The sequence below is a fragment of the Callorhinchus milii genome, unplaced genomic scaffold, assembly GCF_018977255.1.
Source record: "Callorhinchus milii isolate IMCB2004 unplaced genomic scaffold, IMCB_Cmil_1.0 Scaffold4, whole genome shotgun sequence".
In the NCBI taxonomy this organism is placed as follows: domain Eukaryota; kingdom Metazoa; phylum Chordata; class Chondrichthyes; order Chimaeriformes; family Callorhinchidae; genus Callorhinchus; species Callorhinchus milii.
The window spans coordinates 56,425-73,808 of record NW_024704745.1 but is presented as its reverse complement, the minus strand read 5'-3'; the positions used below and the strand labels follow the sequence as shown (position 1 = coordinate 73,808).

General features: G+C 46.1%; 1 protein-coding gene across 1 annotated transcript in view; it reads left to right on the top strand.

Moving 5' to 3' along the window:
• The first annotated feature begins 2,450 nt into the window (after positions 1-2,450).
• Positions 2,451-17,384, top strand: part of pgm2l1 (phosphoglucomutase 2-like 1) — a 70,565-nt gene continuing 55,631 nt past the window's right edge. Inside the window, exons 1-2 of the mRNA XM_007911460.2 lie at positions 2,451-2,680; positions 12,748-12,915. Coding sequence (XP_007909651.1) covers positions 2,582-2,680; positions 12,748-12,915 — 267 coding nt within the window. The 5' untranslated portion in view covers positions 2,451-2,581. The remainder of the gene's footprint in view (positions 2,681-12,747; positions 12,916-17,384) is intronic.

Sequence of the window (17,384 nt, the reverse complement as noted above, 5' to 3'; positions counted from 1 at the left end):
CCCTGTGTTCCGCACCACTCCCTCAGCATTTAACTCTCTAATTTGCTTATTCCTGTACCAATTTGCACATGTCAAAGGCAGCAATCCTGATATCACTACCTTTGATGTTCTTTGTTTTAATTTAGTTCCCAGCTCCTTGAACTCCCTCCTCAAATCATCACAACTAACTGAGTTTGTCAGTGACACAAATCATGACTGTCCCGTTGTGTGTGGGTGTGTGTTTGAGTGTGTCAGTCACACAGATCGGGTCTGTCCTGTGAATGTGTGTGAATGTGTCAGTGACACAGATCGGGACTGGTCTGTGTGTTGTGTGTTTGTGTGAGTGTGTCAGTGTCACAGATCGGGACTTTCGTTTCATCCACAAAACATAGTCCTGTAGCTCAGTGGTTAGAGCACTCACTTTGCAAGTGAGAGACCTGAGTTCAATCCCCGGCAGGTCAGGGCGAAACCTTGGGCAAGTTTCCTTACTCCACACAGAGCCTAATAATAATCCCTCCAAAACAAAACAATAACAAATTGGTCATTTTCAATCTACGACTGTTTGTGGGACATTGCTGTGCGCAATTGGCTGCCGCGTTCGCCCACAAATATACAGTCAATTCACTTTACAGTGTGTTCTGTGAAGCGCTTTGGGACGTCCTCCCGACGTGAAAAGCGCTATATCAAATGCAATGATTATTATTATTATTATAGTCAATTCACTTTAAAGTCAGTTAACAAGTGGGTTCCTACTTACTAGCATGTGGAGTAAAGAAACTTGCCTAAGTTTTCGCTATGCCCGGGAATTAAACCCAGGTTCCTCCTGCTTGTGAGACGAGTGCGCTAACCGTGCTTAATACCACTGTCCACTGTGACATCCCTCCCCTAACAAACACCCTGTTTCCTTTGCTTCAGCCAATTCTGAATCCATGTCCATGCCTTGCCTTTGATCTCCAGTGAGTACCGTTTGTGAAATAAATTTTTATGTCATATTGTCAAATGCGTTTGAAAAGTCTAGATAAACTACATCTTACCGGCTTCCTGGAGGCAATCGGGGCTGTCACCTCCTCAAAAAAATCTATGAGATTGGTACTTCATCAATGGAAGTTATGTATGAATTAAAGCTGCTGTTGGCAAAATGTCCAGCAGGTGGCACCATTACTTACACTGTCAGTGTTGTTTTCAGCAGTGTCCTTCACCCTCAACCGGCTGGGAGTGGGAAGGGGAAAGATGACCGAAAGTGTGCTCAAATACAACAACAAAATTACATTTGAGTAGTGCCTCTCACGTCGGGACAAGGCGCTGGACAATCAGTGGTTCGGACCCGAGCTGGTGGTCGGGATCGGGGAGGGTGGAGAGCAGGGGGGGATGTAGGCATGGATGAAGAGGGTCTTGAGCTGAATCTTGAAGGAGGGGATGAGGCGGAGGAACTGCAAGATGGAGTTCCAGAGGGTGGGGGCAGAGTGGCAGAAGGCCCGCCCGCCAATAATAATAATATGGCGCCTTCCAGCATGAAGGTCAAGTTGTTGTTCCCTTATCACAACGTTGAGACATCTTAAAGTGTTTCACAGGATATACTGTAGACTGTGTATTTGTGGGCGAACCGCGGGAGCCAGTTGCTTACAGCAATGTCCCACAAACTATTTTGGAGAATTATTGGCCAGGACACCCGGAAGAAGCACCCTTCTCTTTTCAAATAGTGCCACGGGATCTTTCATATCCACCTGAACAGGCAGATGGGATCTCAGTTTAACATCTCATCTGAACTGCGTAACTTGCCATTGAGGCTACTGAGGGCAACTTTCCTGCTGCTAGTCCAGCGAAGACCACCCGACCGTTAGGGCTTTGGCTTGAAGGGTTACCAGGAGCTGAGTGGGTGGATTTCCTGACTCCAGTGACTGGTCTGCCTTTCCAGGTCCTACCGATGAGCCAGGCTGACAGTGCTGTCACCTGCAGTGAAGTACTGTCGACCAGCCTGGGCTCAGCAACCGGACGAGAGACTGCCATCGAAGCTCCCAGACCATCACCTTGGAGCCTGTGGTCGCTCCCCTCCCCAGCCAGGAGGATGGAGGGGTACGAAGAGGGGAATTTAATGGGTCGAAACTCATGGAGTATAATTACATAATAATAATAATAAACATAATCCCCTATACCCCTTTAAACAGGATGGGCAAGAGTGGAGAGCTTGACTGAATAATATTTCTATGGTCTTGTGTCTGCTGCTGAAGAGGAAGAAACTCTAGGTCCCGGCGTGCACTGAGCGGGCGCGCAGTGCCTGTCGGGAGATGTTGTCTTGCTGGGAAGTGGTGGATGTCGGCGGCACACCCAACTACAGCTCCCGTGAGGCACCGCGAAGGAGCCGGCGCCTTTTGCGATGCCTCACGGGAGATGCAGTCGGAGGACTCGCGGCTTCAACTACAAATCCCGGCGGTCAGAGCGAGCGCACGCGCAGACTGAACACAACAAAGGGGGCAGTCGGTGCGCGCGAGCGAACCTGACAGCGACCGTTGGCTCAGCGCCCGTCCGTCACCCGCCGCCGTTTGCGGTGTCTTCCTCGGGAGAGAGACTGACAGAGAGAGAGAAGAGGGGAAAGAAGCAGATAATGGGAGAACGGGTGAAGGACGAGAACGCGAACCCGCTGGCGGCGCAGCTGGAGCCGGAGCTGCGGGACGCCGTGTGCCGGTGGCTGTGCTGGGACCAGGTCAGGCGCCTCCCCTCACACCGCCCGCGACAGGGTGAGGGGCGGGAGGGGGGTGGGTGGGGTGAGGGGCGTGAGGAGCGGGTGAGGGGCGGGAGGAGCGGGTGAGGAGCGGGAGGAGCGGGTGAGGGGGTGGGGTGAGGAGGGGGTGGGGTGAGGGGGTGGGGTGAGGGGGGGTGAGGGGCGGGTGTGAGGGGTGGGTTGAGGGGCGGGTGAGGAGGTGGTGGGGTGAGGGGTGAGGGGGGGAGGGGTGAGGGGGGGGTGGGGTGGGTGAGGAGGGGGGGTGGGGTGGGGTGTGAGGGGGGGGGTGTGAGGGGGGGTGGGGTGAGGGGTGTGAGGGGGTTGGGGTGAGGGGTCTCAGTGCACAATAATAATGATGATAATCCTGGCATTATTATGGAGCAGATAAGAGTGAACAGAGGTGGAACTGAGTGAGAATTCTGTTAAGGAATTTGGTGAGAGTGGGAATTTACTGCAGACTGCCGAGGTGCAGAATTATAAAATATATAATATTTATATTAAAATAATATAAAACATGTCTGGAATATGGTAGGGCAGCTGAGACCGGTGGCATGCACAATGTGTGGCACGTGTGTAGGAAGTGCTACCAGCTACTCGAGCTTCAGCTCAGGGTTTCTGAGCTCGAGGAGAGGCTGAAGTCACAGCATAGCATACGAGAGGCTGAAGAGTACATGGATCAAACATCTCAGGAGGTCAACACCCCACAGCCACAAAGGGTTCAGCAGGAGAGTGTGTGGGTGACCAGCCGCATGGTAGGAAGAGGGGATGGGCAGTGCAGAAATCCCCTGAGAGTGTGGCACTCACAAACCAGTTTCTCTGTACTGATTACCGGTCAGGGTGATGATACCTCTGGTCAGGGGAGTCAAAAGCAAATGGATGCACAGGGGAACACAGGAAGAGTGTCAGTGCAATTATCATTGGGGACACAACGGTGAAAGGAGTAGACAGACGTTTCTGCAACCAAAGACGTGACTCTCACATGGTATGTTGCCTTCATGGTGCCGGGATTGAAGACATCATGGAACAGGTGCAAAACATTCTACAGGAGAAAGGGGAACATCCAGAAGTTGTGGTTCATAATTGGGATCCATGATGTAGGGGAAAAATGGGCTGAGATCCTACTGGGAGGAGCTAGGGAAAAAGCTTAAAGACAAGGACCTCAAAGGTGGTGATCTCTGGATTACTCCCAGTGCCTCGTGCAAATGAGTATCAAAACAACAGGATCGAATGCATGGCTGGAGAAATGCTGCAGAAAGGAGAGCTTCAGGTTCCTGGATCATTAGGACCACTTCTGGGGCAGGTGGGATCTGTACAAGGTGGATGGGTTACACCTGAACAGGGCTGGGACCAGTGACCTCGCAGGGAGGTTAACTGGTGCTCTGGGGAAGGGTTTAAACTAATTTTGAGGGTGGAAGCGAATCAGGATGCAGCATCAGAGAGGACAAACAGGGAGCTGGGAGGGCCGAATAGCAATGTAATAAGGAGTAGTCCAGGAAAAGGAGGGATTAGCTGGGGGAGAAATGAGGAACAGACGAAGTGGTCTTGGAGTGCATGTGTGTAAATGCACGAGTGTGACAAATAAGCTTGGTGAGCTGCGGCTCAAGTTGCCACCTGGGTTTAAGATGTAGTGGCAATAACAGAGACCTGCTCAAACAAGGGCAGGAATAGGAACTGAATCTTTCTGGCTACAATTCAGGAGGGATAGGGAAGGAAAAAAAGTAGGCGGGTGGAATATTGATTAAAGTCACGGTTACGGCTCCTATACATTTGCAATTTTGTTGTTGTTGGAAAGGGACGATGTGCTGGGGATCCAAAAACAGAATCTATTTGGTTAGAAGTAAGGAGCAAAAAAGGAGCGGTTACTCTGTTTGGTGTATACTAGAGACCACCAAATTGTGAGAAGGAGACACATGAGCAAATCTGCAGCAGATTTCAGAAAGATGCAGTAATAGAGTATAATGGGGGACTTAAATTATCCTGACATAGACTGGCAAAATAACAGTGTAAAGAGGCAAGGAGTGGGAGGGATTCCTGAAATGTGTGATGGATAACTTTCTCGATCAGCATGTTTCCAGCCCAACGAGGAAGGAATCAGTGCTGGATCCTTCTGGGGAATGAAGTAGGACAAGTGGAGCAGGTTTCAGCAGGAGAGCATCTGGACATCAGTGATCATGAGGTTTAGAGTACTTACGGAAAACGAGCAATCAAAGGTGAAGATACTCAATTGGAACAGGCTAATTTCAGTGAGTTTAAAAACGGACCTATCCAATGTGGACTGGAAAGAAAGATTGGCAGGTAAACAACTAATGAGAAATGGGAGGTCTTCAAGGAGGAGATAGTTTCGGGACACAAGAAATACATTCCCACAAAGTAGGTCATCCAAATCTCCCTGGATAAATAGGATTAGGATTAAAACAAAACAGAAAAGGGAGGTTTATGATAAATGTCAGGTCCAAAATACAGGGCGTTTTACCCACATATATACAGTCAGTTCACTTTATTCTGTGAAGCGCTTTGAGACGTTGAGAAGACATGAAAAGTGCTATGTCAAATGCAAGGATTATTATTATTAAGATAATCAAATAGAATATAGAAAGTACAGAGGAGAACTGAAAAAGAAGGGGCAAAGAGATTGTGTGAGAAAAGATTAGTGGGTAACATAAAAGGGAATCCTAAGGTATTTTATAATCATATAAAGAATAAAAGATTAGTCAAAAGTAGGGCGGGTCCTAAGAGAAAATCTTCTTGTGGAGGCAGAGGGCATGACTGAGGTACTGAATGAGTGCTTTGCATCTTGTCTTCACAAAAGAAGAGGATGCAGCCAATGCCACAATATCAGAGGAGAGGGTAGATCTATTGGATAAGATAAGAATAAACTGAGAGGAGATATTAAAAAGTTTGACGCTGCTCTAGGTAGATAAGTCACCCGGTCCGGATGGGATACATCCTAGGTTACTGAGGGAACTAAGGTTGGAAAGTAACGGAGGCACCTTTGAGCGGAGAAGGTTAAGAGGAGACTTAATAGAAGTTTTAAAAATTATGGGGTGATTCAATAGGGTGAACAAGGAGAAATTATTTCCACTAGCGGTAACCCGATGATACCAATTTAAAATAGTTGTTATTAGAAACAGAGGGGAGGTGACGAGAAATTTTTTCACACAACGAGTTGTTCGGATTTGGAATGCAACAGCAACAACAAGATTTTCATTTATAGAGCGCCTTTCACGTCGGGAGGTTGGTTCGGGACCCGAGCAGGGGGGGATATGGTCAGGGTGAGGGGAGGGAAGTGCATTGCCTGAAAGGGTGGTGGAAGCCAATTCGATAACAACTTTTAAGAGAGAAGTGGATAATTATTTGGTGAGAGTGCAGGGGAATGAGATTGATTTGGAAGCTCTTTTCAAAGAGCCAGCACAGACACGATGGGCTGAATGACCTCCTTATGTGCTGTATAATTCTATGATTCTATGATTTGATACAGATCTTGTCACATCTTCAAGACCTCTCAAAATGCTTCACCGGATATATTGCAAAGTGTAGTGACTGTGTGTTTTGTGGGCGAAATTTTAAACAAACAAGCAAGATGCTTACCTCCCCCCAGCTCAGAGTGCGGCTCATCCACTGTTAAACACTCTGAGACTCTGAGGTGGGTAACCTGGTCGAAGACGAGGGTCTTGAAGGAAGCAAAGGAGGGGGCGAGGCGGAGGCACCGCGGGATGGAGTTCCAGAGGGTGGGACAGAGTGGCATAAGGTCCACCCACCAATGATGGGGCAGACGAGGCGAGAGACATGAAGCAGGCTGGAGAGGCCAGGTTAGTAGTGGGGCCATGGAGGGCTTTGAAAGTGAGGACCAGGATCTTGAACTGTATTCTCTGTGTGATGGGACACCAATGAAGTCGGGCGAGGATGGGTTTGATAGGAACGCGGAGTCTGGTCTGGGAGAGGACCAGAGGTAAAGTTGTGTATCATCTGCATACATGTGGAAATTGACCGCATGTTTGCAGATGATGTCACCATGAGGGAGCATATGGATATTGAAAAGGAGGGGACCAAAGACAGAGCTTTGAGGAACACCACATGAGATGATGTGAGGAGAATCCGTTTGAGGAGATGAAATTGAGGCGGTGTTAGAATTAGACAGTAGAGGACATTTATCAGTTGTAAGTTGTAATTTTCACTGCTCACGTCTTACTTACAAGGGACATCAAAGAACAACAACAAAATTACATTTGGAGGACGTCAGGGATCAGGACTCGATCGTGGGGGGTGCAGGGTTGGGATGAGAGAGGGCAGAGGGGATAAGAGGGTGGCCGAAGGCACGGTCAAAAAGGAGGGTCTTGAGTCGTGCCTTGAAGGAGGCAAGAGAAGGAACAAGGCTAAAGGATTATGAGATGGAGTTCCAAAGAGTGGGAGGCTGAAAGCCCGGCCACCGATGGTAAGGTCGGTCAAGCGGGAGACCTGGAGCGGAGGGAGCGGACAGGTTGGTAGGGGTTCAGCGGGTCAGAAATATAGGAGGGGGCAAGGCCATGGAGGGCCCTGAAAGTGAGGATAAGGATTTTGAATTCTATCCTCTGAGGGATGGGAAGCCAGTGGAGCCGTACGAGTGTGGGACTGATGGCGTCAAGGAGGCTGGTTCAGGAGAGGACACAAGCTGCAGAGTTCTGGATAATCTGTAGAAAGTTGTTTCTCATCCAGGGACTTGATGTCAGACAGACAGTCTGTCAGGAAGTCAGTTGTCCTGGAATCGAGGGTGGAGGCAGAGAGGTAAAGATGGATGTCATCTGCGGAAGTTGACCCCATGTCTGCGGATGATTTCACCAAGGGGAAGCATGTAGAGGTTGAAGAGGAGGGGACCGAGGATAGAGCCCTGAGGAACACCACACGAGACTATGCGGAGGCTGGAAGAGAAACCGTTGGCGGAGCCAAATTGGAGACTGTGTGAGTGAGGAGACCTGAACCATTCAAGGACAGAGCGGTGTAGGTTGAGGTGAGCGGAGAGGCGGCGGAGTAGGATGGAGTAGTCCCCAGTATCAAAGGCAGCAAAGAGGACGAGGAGGCAGAGGGAGCCCTGGTCACAGATGAACAAAATGTTGCTTGTCACCTTGACTAGAGCAGTTTCCGTGCTGTGAGCTCTTGAAGGGAGTGGTAGGAGAGGAATGAGTGAAGCTGAGAAGCAACAACTCTTTCAAGGACCTTCGAAAGAAAAGGGAAGTTGGAGATGGGCCAGTAGTTAGAAGGCAGGGATGGTTCCAAGGAAGATTTTTTCAGGATGGGTTGATTGCAGCTGTTTTGAGAGGAATGGGAATGGTGCCAAATGAAAGGGAGAGATTGATGGTGTCGGAGTGCAGAGGGGCGAGGAGCTGGGAGATAAGGAGAGGGATGGGTATTGGGTCAAAGGAGTAGGTGGTGTGTTGCATGCTGGATATGGTGGTGATGAGAGAGGAGGAGGTGACAGGTTTGAAAATGTGGAGAGAAGGTTGGATAGGGGTCGGAGTGTGGTGGGGAAATGGGAATGGAGTGACAATTGGGAAGGCAGAGGGAGCTGAATGGATCCCCTGGATTTTGGACTCTAAGAAATCCAGCATCTCCTCGCAGTCAGTGGTTGAGGAGAGAATGGGCGAGGTGTGGGAGGGCGGACGGAGGAGCCGGTTGGTGGTGGAGAATAGGAAACTGGGGTTGTCTTTCACTTTCAAGATTATCTTGGAGTAGAAGGATGATTTGGTGGAGGCAAGGGCAGAGCGGTACGTTTTGATGTGGTCCAGCCAGTTCTGGTGGACCGTCAGGTCAGACTTGAGCCTGGTGCACCTGACCCTTGAGGGAGCGAAGGTGGCTGGTGTACCAGTGTGAGGTTAGTGAGTAGGAGGCTGTTCAGGAGGTGAGGGAAGAATAATCCTGACCATACCAGCTAAAGTGGTTAATTCAAACACAATGCACAAACCAGTTTCCTCTTTCATGCATATAACCTGGAACACGGGCCTAAAAATGTCACCTTGTTTCCACATGACGCATATGATAAGAAATCTGTTCCCAGACCACTGAATGCAGACTTTACATTTATAATAATTTTGCATGTGATATTGCGACTTTTACATTGGGAGGATGTCTCAAAGTGTTTTGCATGATTTTCCTTAAAATGTAGTGACTGGAAATTTTTTTGTATAGGTGAATGTGGCAGCCAATTTGCAGTAGCCCAAAAACAGCCATAAAGTGAACAACCGTTTTATTTGGGGGATTTTTGGCTTGGACACTGGGAGAGAGAAATTCTGTTCCCTTTTCAAATAGTGTTATTGGTTCTTTAATTTGCATCTGAACAAGTACACAATGTCTCTATTTAATGTTTCCTTTGAAGAACAGCACTTCCAAAAATGCAGCATACCCCAGCACTGTATTGGAGTGGCAGCCGAGACAAATAATATTTCTTGCGTTTGATATACTACTAATAATAAACCTTGCATTTGATATAGTGCCTTATCACATCTTCTATACGTCTCAAAGCGCTTCACAGAATGTACTGTAAAGTGAATTGACTTTGTTTTGTGGACGATATAGTGCCTTTGAGACATTGTGATGTAGAGCTTCATGGGAGTTGCAGTCCTGTGAGTGACTGTTTGTTGGCAAGTTCAAGTCCCGACATGAGGCTTGAACACTCAATCATTTGTCTCTGTAAACATGTGTGATGTTGTCATATATGCTACCAACATGCATGTGCACCACTGCATTGGGACATGTATTGAATCAGATCCACAGAGAGAGGAAAAATGTGGTTGTTGGCCTGAGCTTTTACTGGGCCACTTCTGTTTCTAGAAGTGAATGCGTGTGTGATTTACCACCCAAATGATTGTAGGTCCATGGTGTGTTCTGCTTATGTCATTGTGTTTAGCTCCAGTGTCACACATTTGTGCCCATCAGTGAGTTACATGATGCCAATGACAACAGACATCAACATCTGTGGTGTTAAAGTGAGATAGTATTGCATTCCTTTATCCACAGTAGTATGCCCCTCGAACAACCAAACTAACTGAACACTGAATCCAGCATTCTTGACTGGTAGCAGCAGTTTTGCAATAAGCTGTTTCCAGGGGTGTTGATGGTGGGGTGGTTGGGCGACGGGGGGTGTCAACGGGGTGGGGCGGTTTTGACGAAGGTGAGTATAGTATAAATCAGTAATAGTTTGGTCACTCAATCCATGACTGTGTGTGGGACATTGCTTTGTGTAATTAGCTGCTGTGTTTTGACCCCAAAATATACAGTCACTACACTATAGTATATTCTTTGAAGTGCTTTGAGACGTCTCGAAGACGTGATAAGGTGTAAGGATGCAAGGACTATTATTATGACTTATTATTAAATATAAAGTGTGAAATGGGAAATGCCATTCCACAGCCAGCAGAATCTACCTTATTTCTGCTGGAAGCAAGCTAAGACTACGGAATATTTATCTATCTCATTTTTCTCCACTGTCTCTGGTCTCAGTAGCACAGAAAGCTGTAGTTCCTATGGAGTGCTCACGCTTGCCTCACAAGTGAGAGGACCCGGGTTTGATTCTCGCCTCACTGCTAATATCAGTGATGGCGAGACCGTGGAGGGTTTTGATGGTGAAATGAAGATTGTAAATTTGACCAGCTGGAGGATCACTGGATGATGGGGAGATGTGGAGCCCAGCAGAAAAGGGCGATCGGCTAGTGCATTAGAGATAGAGCATTGATGGCTATTTGACCATTAGTCAGCTATTAATGTTTCCTCTGAGACGTCTCTCTCAAACTGTAAGCTATGTATAGCCTGTCTAGAGGGTATGATGTTTTGAGATTTGAACTGAAATAGTTTGGCAATGTAGCTCTCAACGTTGCTTTATTTATTGACTGGAATCTGCTTCTAAACATTTTGGGAAAAAACATATTCCTGGGAAACCTGCCAGCACATTCCTGCAGCGAGAATGTGATAGACAACTATCACACTCACATTGCATATCTAATGCTTTGTCAACAAGCCATTTGCCTGTAAACCACTTACAGTTGGTAATCCCAGGATATTCTCCAAGCATCTCAAATCCCCAAAGATTCCCCCGAAACCATTGTTCATCAAGATCAAACAATAGATGGATTCATAGTGCTTGAAAAAGGATCAGTGAAGCGACTGTTTGTGGGACGCTGCTGTGCGCAATTGGTTGCGGCGTTTCACCTACAAAAATATACAGTCAATTCACTTTACAAAATCATAGAATCGTACAGCACAAAAAGAGGCCATTCGGCCCATCGAGTCTGGGCGGCTCTTTGAATAGAGCAATGTAATATCAATCCCACTCCCCGGCCCTTTCCTCATAACCTGCAAACCCGTCCTCCTCAAATACCCGTCCACCGCGATTTTAAAAGTTGTTCTCGAATTGGCCTCCACCGCCCTTTCAGGCGATGTGTTCCAGATTCGAACAACTCGCTGCGTGAAAACATTTCTTCTCACCGCTCCTCGGCTTCTTTTAGAGATTATTTTGAACCTGTGACCTCGAGTCACCGACACTCCCACCAGTGGAGTGGGCAATTGGGTGCTGTGTTTCGCCCACAAAATAAACCTATCAAATCCCCTCATGATTTTCAAGACCTCTATTAGGTCTGCTGGTATATTCTGTGAAGCGCTTCGAGACGCCTCGAAGACGTGATAAGGTGCTATATCAAATGCAAGAATTATTATATGTGGGCTGAGATGCCCATGCAATCAACTAAATAGTCTCACTGGTAATCAATATGTACTTAAGTGCGTGTTAATGCTGAACTAGAGGATTGTGAGCAATAAGAATCGTTTTTGGTCAGCTGGGTGTCTGTCGTATGCTGAAACCAACACCAGTTTAAGAATATCCAAACCAACCTGAGAATTCCAGCAATCCCAAATACACATGGAAGTTCCAGAGATGTTTATTGGAATGGAATTCACACTCTCTCATTGGAGGGACCTAATTCCAGAAAGTATGAGGCACAGGTTGGCAAGAGCCAAGTCTTGGGGATAGAACAATAAGTTCATATGAAGTTGCAAGAAAATTAAATCTTCTCCCTTTCTTCCTGTTGGCTTCTGGCTCTTGCTGAAATTTACACATGGAGCGTAATACAGGATTTAAGCAGGGTGGGTGATGAAGTTGTGGACAAGGATCTCGGCAGCCTGGGAAAGAGATCATAATATAAATAATAATCCTTGCATTTGATATGGTGCTTTTTGTGTCTTCTAGACGTTTCAAAGCGCTTCACAGAATATACTGTAAAGTGAATTGACTGTATGTTTTGTGAGTGAAATCACGGATGAGCTATGCACATACTGAAATGAAAAATCTTCTGAACTGTACAGGAAAATAAGTCTGAGTAGTTTGAATCTATCTGATACTGTACGCTGACTGGAGTAAATAGTAGTGACCTTTACAGTGGGAGGGCAGCCGAGCTTCACTCGGTTCTTTTGGGAACAGTCCAAAGCCTCCCAAACCACAGCAGCAGTTCTATAGATTTGAATATAAATTGAACACAGAATCATTGCCATTTCCTTTTTAAGAACATCCTTGTATTTAAAATAGCTAATTTCATGTCGAGAGGATGTCTCAAAACGCTTTGATGTCTCAAATGCTTAATGATTGTGCACTTGTAACTGTATTGGAATGTCCCTCTCTGTTGGTGTCTGTCTGTGTGAGGTACCGGGCGGGCCCTGAGAGGCAGGAGGCGGTGAATATCCTGTACATTGTTTTTTTTGCAACAATAATATGTGTTATTTCCTCATGTTTAGTTTTTATCAATAAAGTTTAAAAAAATGTATGTTTGCAATAAAATGTACATCAATAGCAACAATCACCCTCCCCCATCTAACTTTCCGCAAATCGACCAAATTTCTATAATTTTTTGGCAAATATTTCTGCAGTTTTCTATTGGCCCAGATGATGCGTTTCCACATGTGTCTAACACCTGGCTGACTTAAATTGGCTATCACTATTGTTACTGTTCTTGACAGTATTTCACTTGAAGTGATTTAGGACATTTTGATGAGATAAATAGTTATGCAAAATTTTTATTTCAAATCTTCCACAGAATCCTAAAACAAGAGCTGAGATCAAGAAGCTGCTGGTGAACGGGCAGAAAAGCGAGCTCTGTGACCGTCTGTGCCATCGGCTGGCGTTTGGCACGGCTGGGCTCCGCTCCACTATGGGCGCAGGCTTCTCCTTCATCAACGACCTGACAGTCATACAGACCACTCAGGTAATAAATAATGATCCTTGCATTTGATATACCTCCTTTTATCTTTGAAACATCACAAAATATACTGTAAAGTGAATTGACTGTTTATTTTGTGGGCGAAACACAGCACCCAATTGCGCTCAGCAGCGTTCCACAAACAGTCATGGATTGAGTGACCAAATTATTATTATTACCTTGGTAAATATTTCTGCATGTTAATCACGCCAGTTATATCTAAACTAATCAGAATTCCTGGCTGTTATCCATTTGGTCATACTGAGTAAGTTTTGTGGGCGAAACGCGGCTGCTAATCGCGCACAGCAGCGTCCCACAAACAGTCGTGGATTGAGTGACCAATTTTTTTTTGAAGGATTTATTATGCCCGGAAAAGCAATCTGCCAATTGACTAACAACCAGGTTTCTACTTACTGCTAGGTAAACAGAGGCATGTGGAGTAAGGGAACTTGCCCAATGTTTTGCCCCGCCCGTGAATCGAACCCAGGTCTCTTGCTTGCGAGGCGAGTGCTCTAACCACTGAGCTACAGGACTTCACATTTAAGAGGCAAGGCCTACTGAAATACTGACCATTAGTGTTGGGGGGAGCAGCAAGAAAGGAGAGGGCTATTGACGTGTGATTTATGGGGAACCAGAGCAGGCTGTTACCCTCTCTGGGAAGGGGTGGGGAAATACACCAGCCTCTGATGCTTTCCCCCTTAACAGTGAATATTGAAAAGCGTAGAGTGTCATATCATAGTGTGAGACCAGCACAGAGGTCGCAGCAACTATAATAATAATAATCCTTGCATTTGATAGAGCGCCTTATCATGTCGTTGAGACATTTCAAAGCACTTCACAGTATATAGTGTAAAGTGTAGTGCTGTATTTTGTGAGCGAAATGCAACAGCCAATTGCGCACAGCAGTGTCCCTCACGCAGTTGTGAATTGAGTGACCATATTATTGTTTAAAATTTATTATTTTGAAGGGATTATTACCCTCTGGAAAGTGATCCACTAATTGACTAAAGACAGGATTCCTACTTACTGCTAGGTAAACAGGCTAGGCATATGTGTGGAGTAAGAAAACTTGCCTAAGGTTTCGCCCACCCCACAAATCGAATCCAGGTCCTCTTGCTTGCAAGGCGAGTGTGCTAACCACTGAGCTACAGGACTCCACGTGTGGGGCTCTATCTGAAGCCCTGGGGTAGATTACAGTCTGTAACTGTCTCTTGGGATGTGTTTCCCCCAGTGATATCATTCTGAGGATAAGGCGTTCAGAACAAACTGTGTGAATATCAGCTCACACAATGTTACAGCACAGAAACACACCAAGTCAGCACCTGCGTTAATCTCCACACAAACTGCCCAGTCTAATCTATTCTCCTACTCACTCCCCAGACTGAATTCAAACCCCTTGTAAATAGTCTCTGCTTCAACAGAGAATTGTGCCAGAGAATTGCAAATTACTCAGCACTGTGTGTTTAAAGCCAGTAATAATACTGGCAAAGCAGTAATAATAATAACCATAATAAATTAATAATCCTTATATCTAATGTTCAATGTGAATTTCCATTAATATAGCACCTTTTATGCCAGAAGAACATTCCAGGACGCTTATCAATACTGGCTTGTTGGAGTTGGGGTGAAAACTGAAAGGGGAAGGAAGATGACTGAAAGTGCGGTGAAAGAAGTTAAACTTGAGATGAACCTTGAACAATGTGAGGGAGGGAGATGGAGTGAGGAACTCTGAGGATGGCGCTCCAGAGAATGGGGACAAAGTTGCTAGCCAAAGATAGGACTGGGGACATGAAGCTGACTGTGTCTGCTGCAGCATCTTTCATGTTGGGGGCATCTGTATTGTAAGGTGTATTGACTGTATTTGTAGGTGAATGAGAAATTCTCGCTTGGAGATATTCACACATCTTATTCTGAATGCCTTATAATGAATATTTCATCAACAATTTATATTTACATTGTGCCATGTCAGGGGAAGGTTTCAAAGTGCTTCACATGACAGCCAGGGAGATGGGTGGGAAAAGTGCGATCAAAAAGATGGTCTTAAGGTGGGTTTTGAAGGGAGGGGGTAGCTCAGTTAGGTTTATAATGAACACCGACATGAAACAAGAATTCAATGCCATGTAAATTCTACGCGGGTTCCTCAGACATCTGAACCAGTCAGCTAAGAAAGGAAAAATTAATAATAACTGGCATTTGATATAGCTCCTTATTATGTCTTCCAGATGTCTCAAAGTGCTTCAGAGGATATACTGTAAAGTGAATTGACTGTATACTTTGTGGGGAAATGACTTATAGTCTGGGAGAACAGAACTGCGTGCATGAATCCAACACAAGTTTTACATTTAATAATAATAATCCTTGCATTTGATATAGCGCTTTTCACGTCTTCTAGACGTCCCAAAGCGCTTCACAGAATATACTGTAAAGTGAATTGACTGTATATTTGTGGGCGAATGCGGCAGCCAATTGCGCACAGCAATGTCCCACAAACAGTCATGGATTGAAAATGACCAATTTATTATTGCTTTGTTTTGGAGGGATTATTATCAGTCGTGTGGAGTAAGGAAACTTGCCCAAGGTGTCGCCCTGCCTGGAATTGAACTCGGGTCTCTCGCTTGCAAAGCGAGTGCTCTAGCCACTGAGCTACAGGACTCCTTTGTTTTCAAGCTGTGTTGATGTTGGGCTAGGTGTGCTGCTGTTGGGATTTCCTTTCCCTGCTGTTTGCACCAAAGACCCACCCATTCACGTGGCTGTGCTGTGGGAGAGTGAGTGGCTGCAGTGTGAACAAGCTGTGATCAGCAGCTGCAGTTGGCTTCCATCCAATGCTTCTTTATGTTTGAAGGAAAATCAGTCTGAGACTTTCACTAAACAGAACTGACTCACTGTAGAGACACTTGAGCAGAGAGGCCAGCAGCATGAAGAGGGAACTGAGTAAGGGGGAACAGAGTGAAAATTATGTTAAGGAATTTGGTGAGAGGGGGAATTCTTCAGCCAGAGAGATACCAGAAAGCAAAAGAGAACTCTTTCATTCAGCAGAAAAGTGGGACATCTTTCTTGCGATAGAGGCAACATTATATATGAGCAGGTAAACAAGTCAATTAGCAGTTAATCATAGGCCATGTGTTGGGGATTAAAAAATCTGCTGACCAGTCGAAACTGGGTGCTTTTATTTGAGTCTTATATAAAGGAGAAGACTTGCGAGAGCCTCACTTGAGCAAAGAGCCCAGCAGCGTGAGTAGGGAACTGAGTGAGGAGAAACAGAGTGAGAATTCTGTTAAGGAATTTAGTGAGAGTAGGAATTCGGTCCAGAGGGGGAAAGAGATGCATAATTATAAAATATATAATAGTTATATTAAAATAATAAAACATGGCTGAGAATATGGTAGGTGTGTCTGTGACCAGTGGTCACAGTCTTAAGATATCCCCCAAAAGAAGGGGAGGTTAGAAGAAATGTTTTCACTCAGCGAGTGGTTGGGATTTGGAATGATCCGCCCAAAAGGGCAGTGAAGTCCGATTCGATAACAGCTCTTAAGAGAGAACTGGACAGGTATCTGGGGAAGACGGGTTTGTGGGGTTATGGGGAGAAAGCTGGTGATTGGGGTTAGTGAAAGTGACGCTCTGTCAAAGAGCAGCACAGACTTGATGGACCGAATGGCCTCCTTCTGTGCCGTAACATTCTATGAATATGGCAGGGTATTTGGGACCGGTTGCATGCACAATGTGTGCCATGTGGGAATTCCAGGAGTCTTTGTGTGCCCTGGACAAACGTGTAGCATATGGGAGGCTGAAGAGTTCATGGATCGAACGTTTCAGGAGGTCAACACCCCACAGCCACGCAGGAGAGTGTGTGGGTGACCAGCCGCATGGTAGGAAGAGGGGATGGGCAGTGCAGAAATCCCCTGAGAGTGTGGCACTCACAAACCAGTTTCTCTGTACTGATTACCGGTCAGGGTGATGATACCTCTGGTCAGGGGAGTCAAAAGCAAATGGATGCACAGGGGAACACAGGAAGAGTGTCAGTGCAATTATCATTGGGGACACAACGGTGAAAGGAGTAGACAGACGTTTCTGCAACCAAAGACGTGACTCTCACATGGTACGTTGCCTTCGTGGTGCCGGGATTGAAGACATCATGGAACAGGTGCAAAACATTCTACAGGAGAAAGGGGAACATCCAAAAGTTGTGGTTCATAATTGGGATCCATGATGTAGGGGAAAAATGGGCTGAGATCCTACTGGGAGGAGCTAGGGAAAAAGCTTAAAGACAAGGACCTCAAAGGTGGTGATCTCTGGATTACTCTGCCATTCAGTAAGATCATGGCTGATCTTCTCATCTAACTCTGATTACCTGCCCTATCCCCATATCCCCTAATCCCTCTATTTTTCAAGAATCTATCAGTCTCAGCCTAGAAGATGTTCGAGGACTGACATCTATAGCCTTCTGGGGGAGTGAATTCCATAAGTTCACTGCCCTC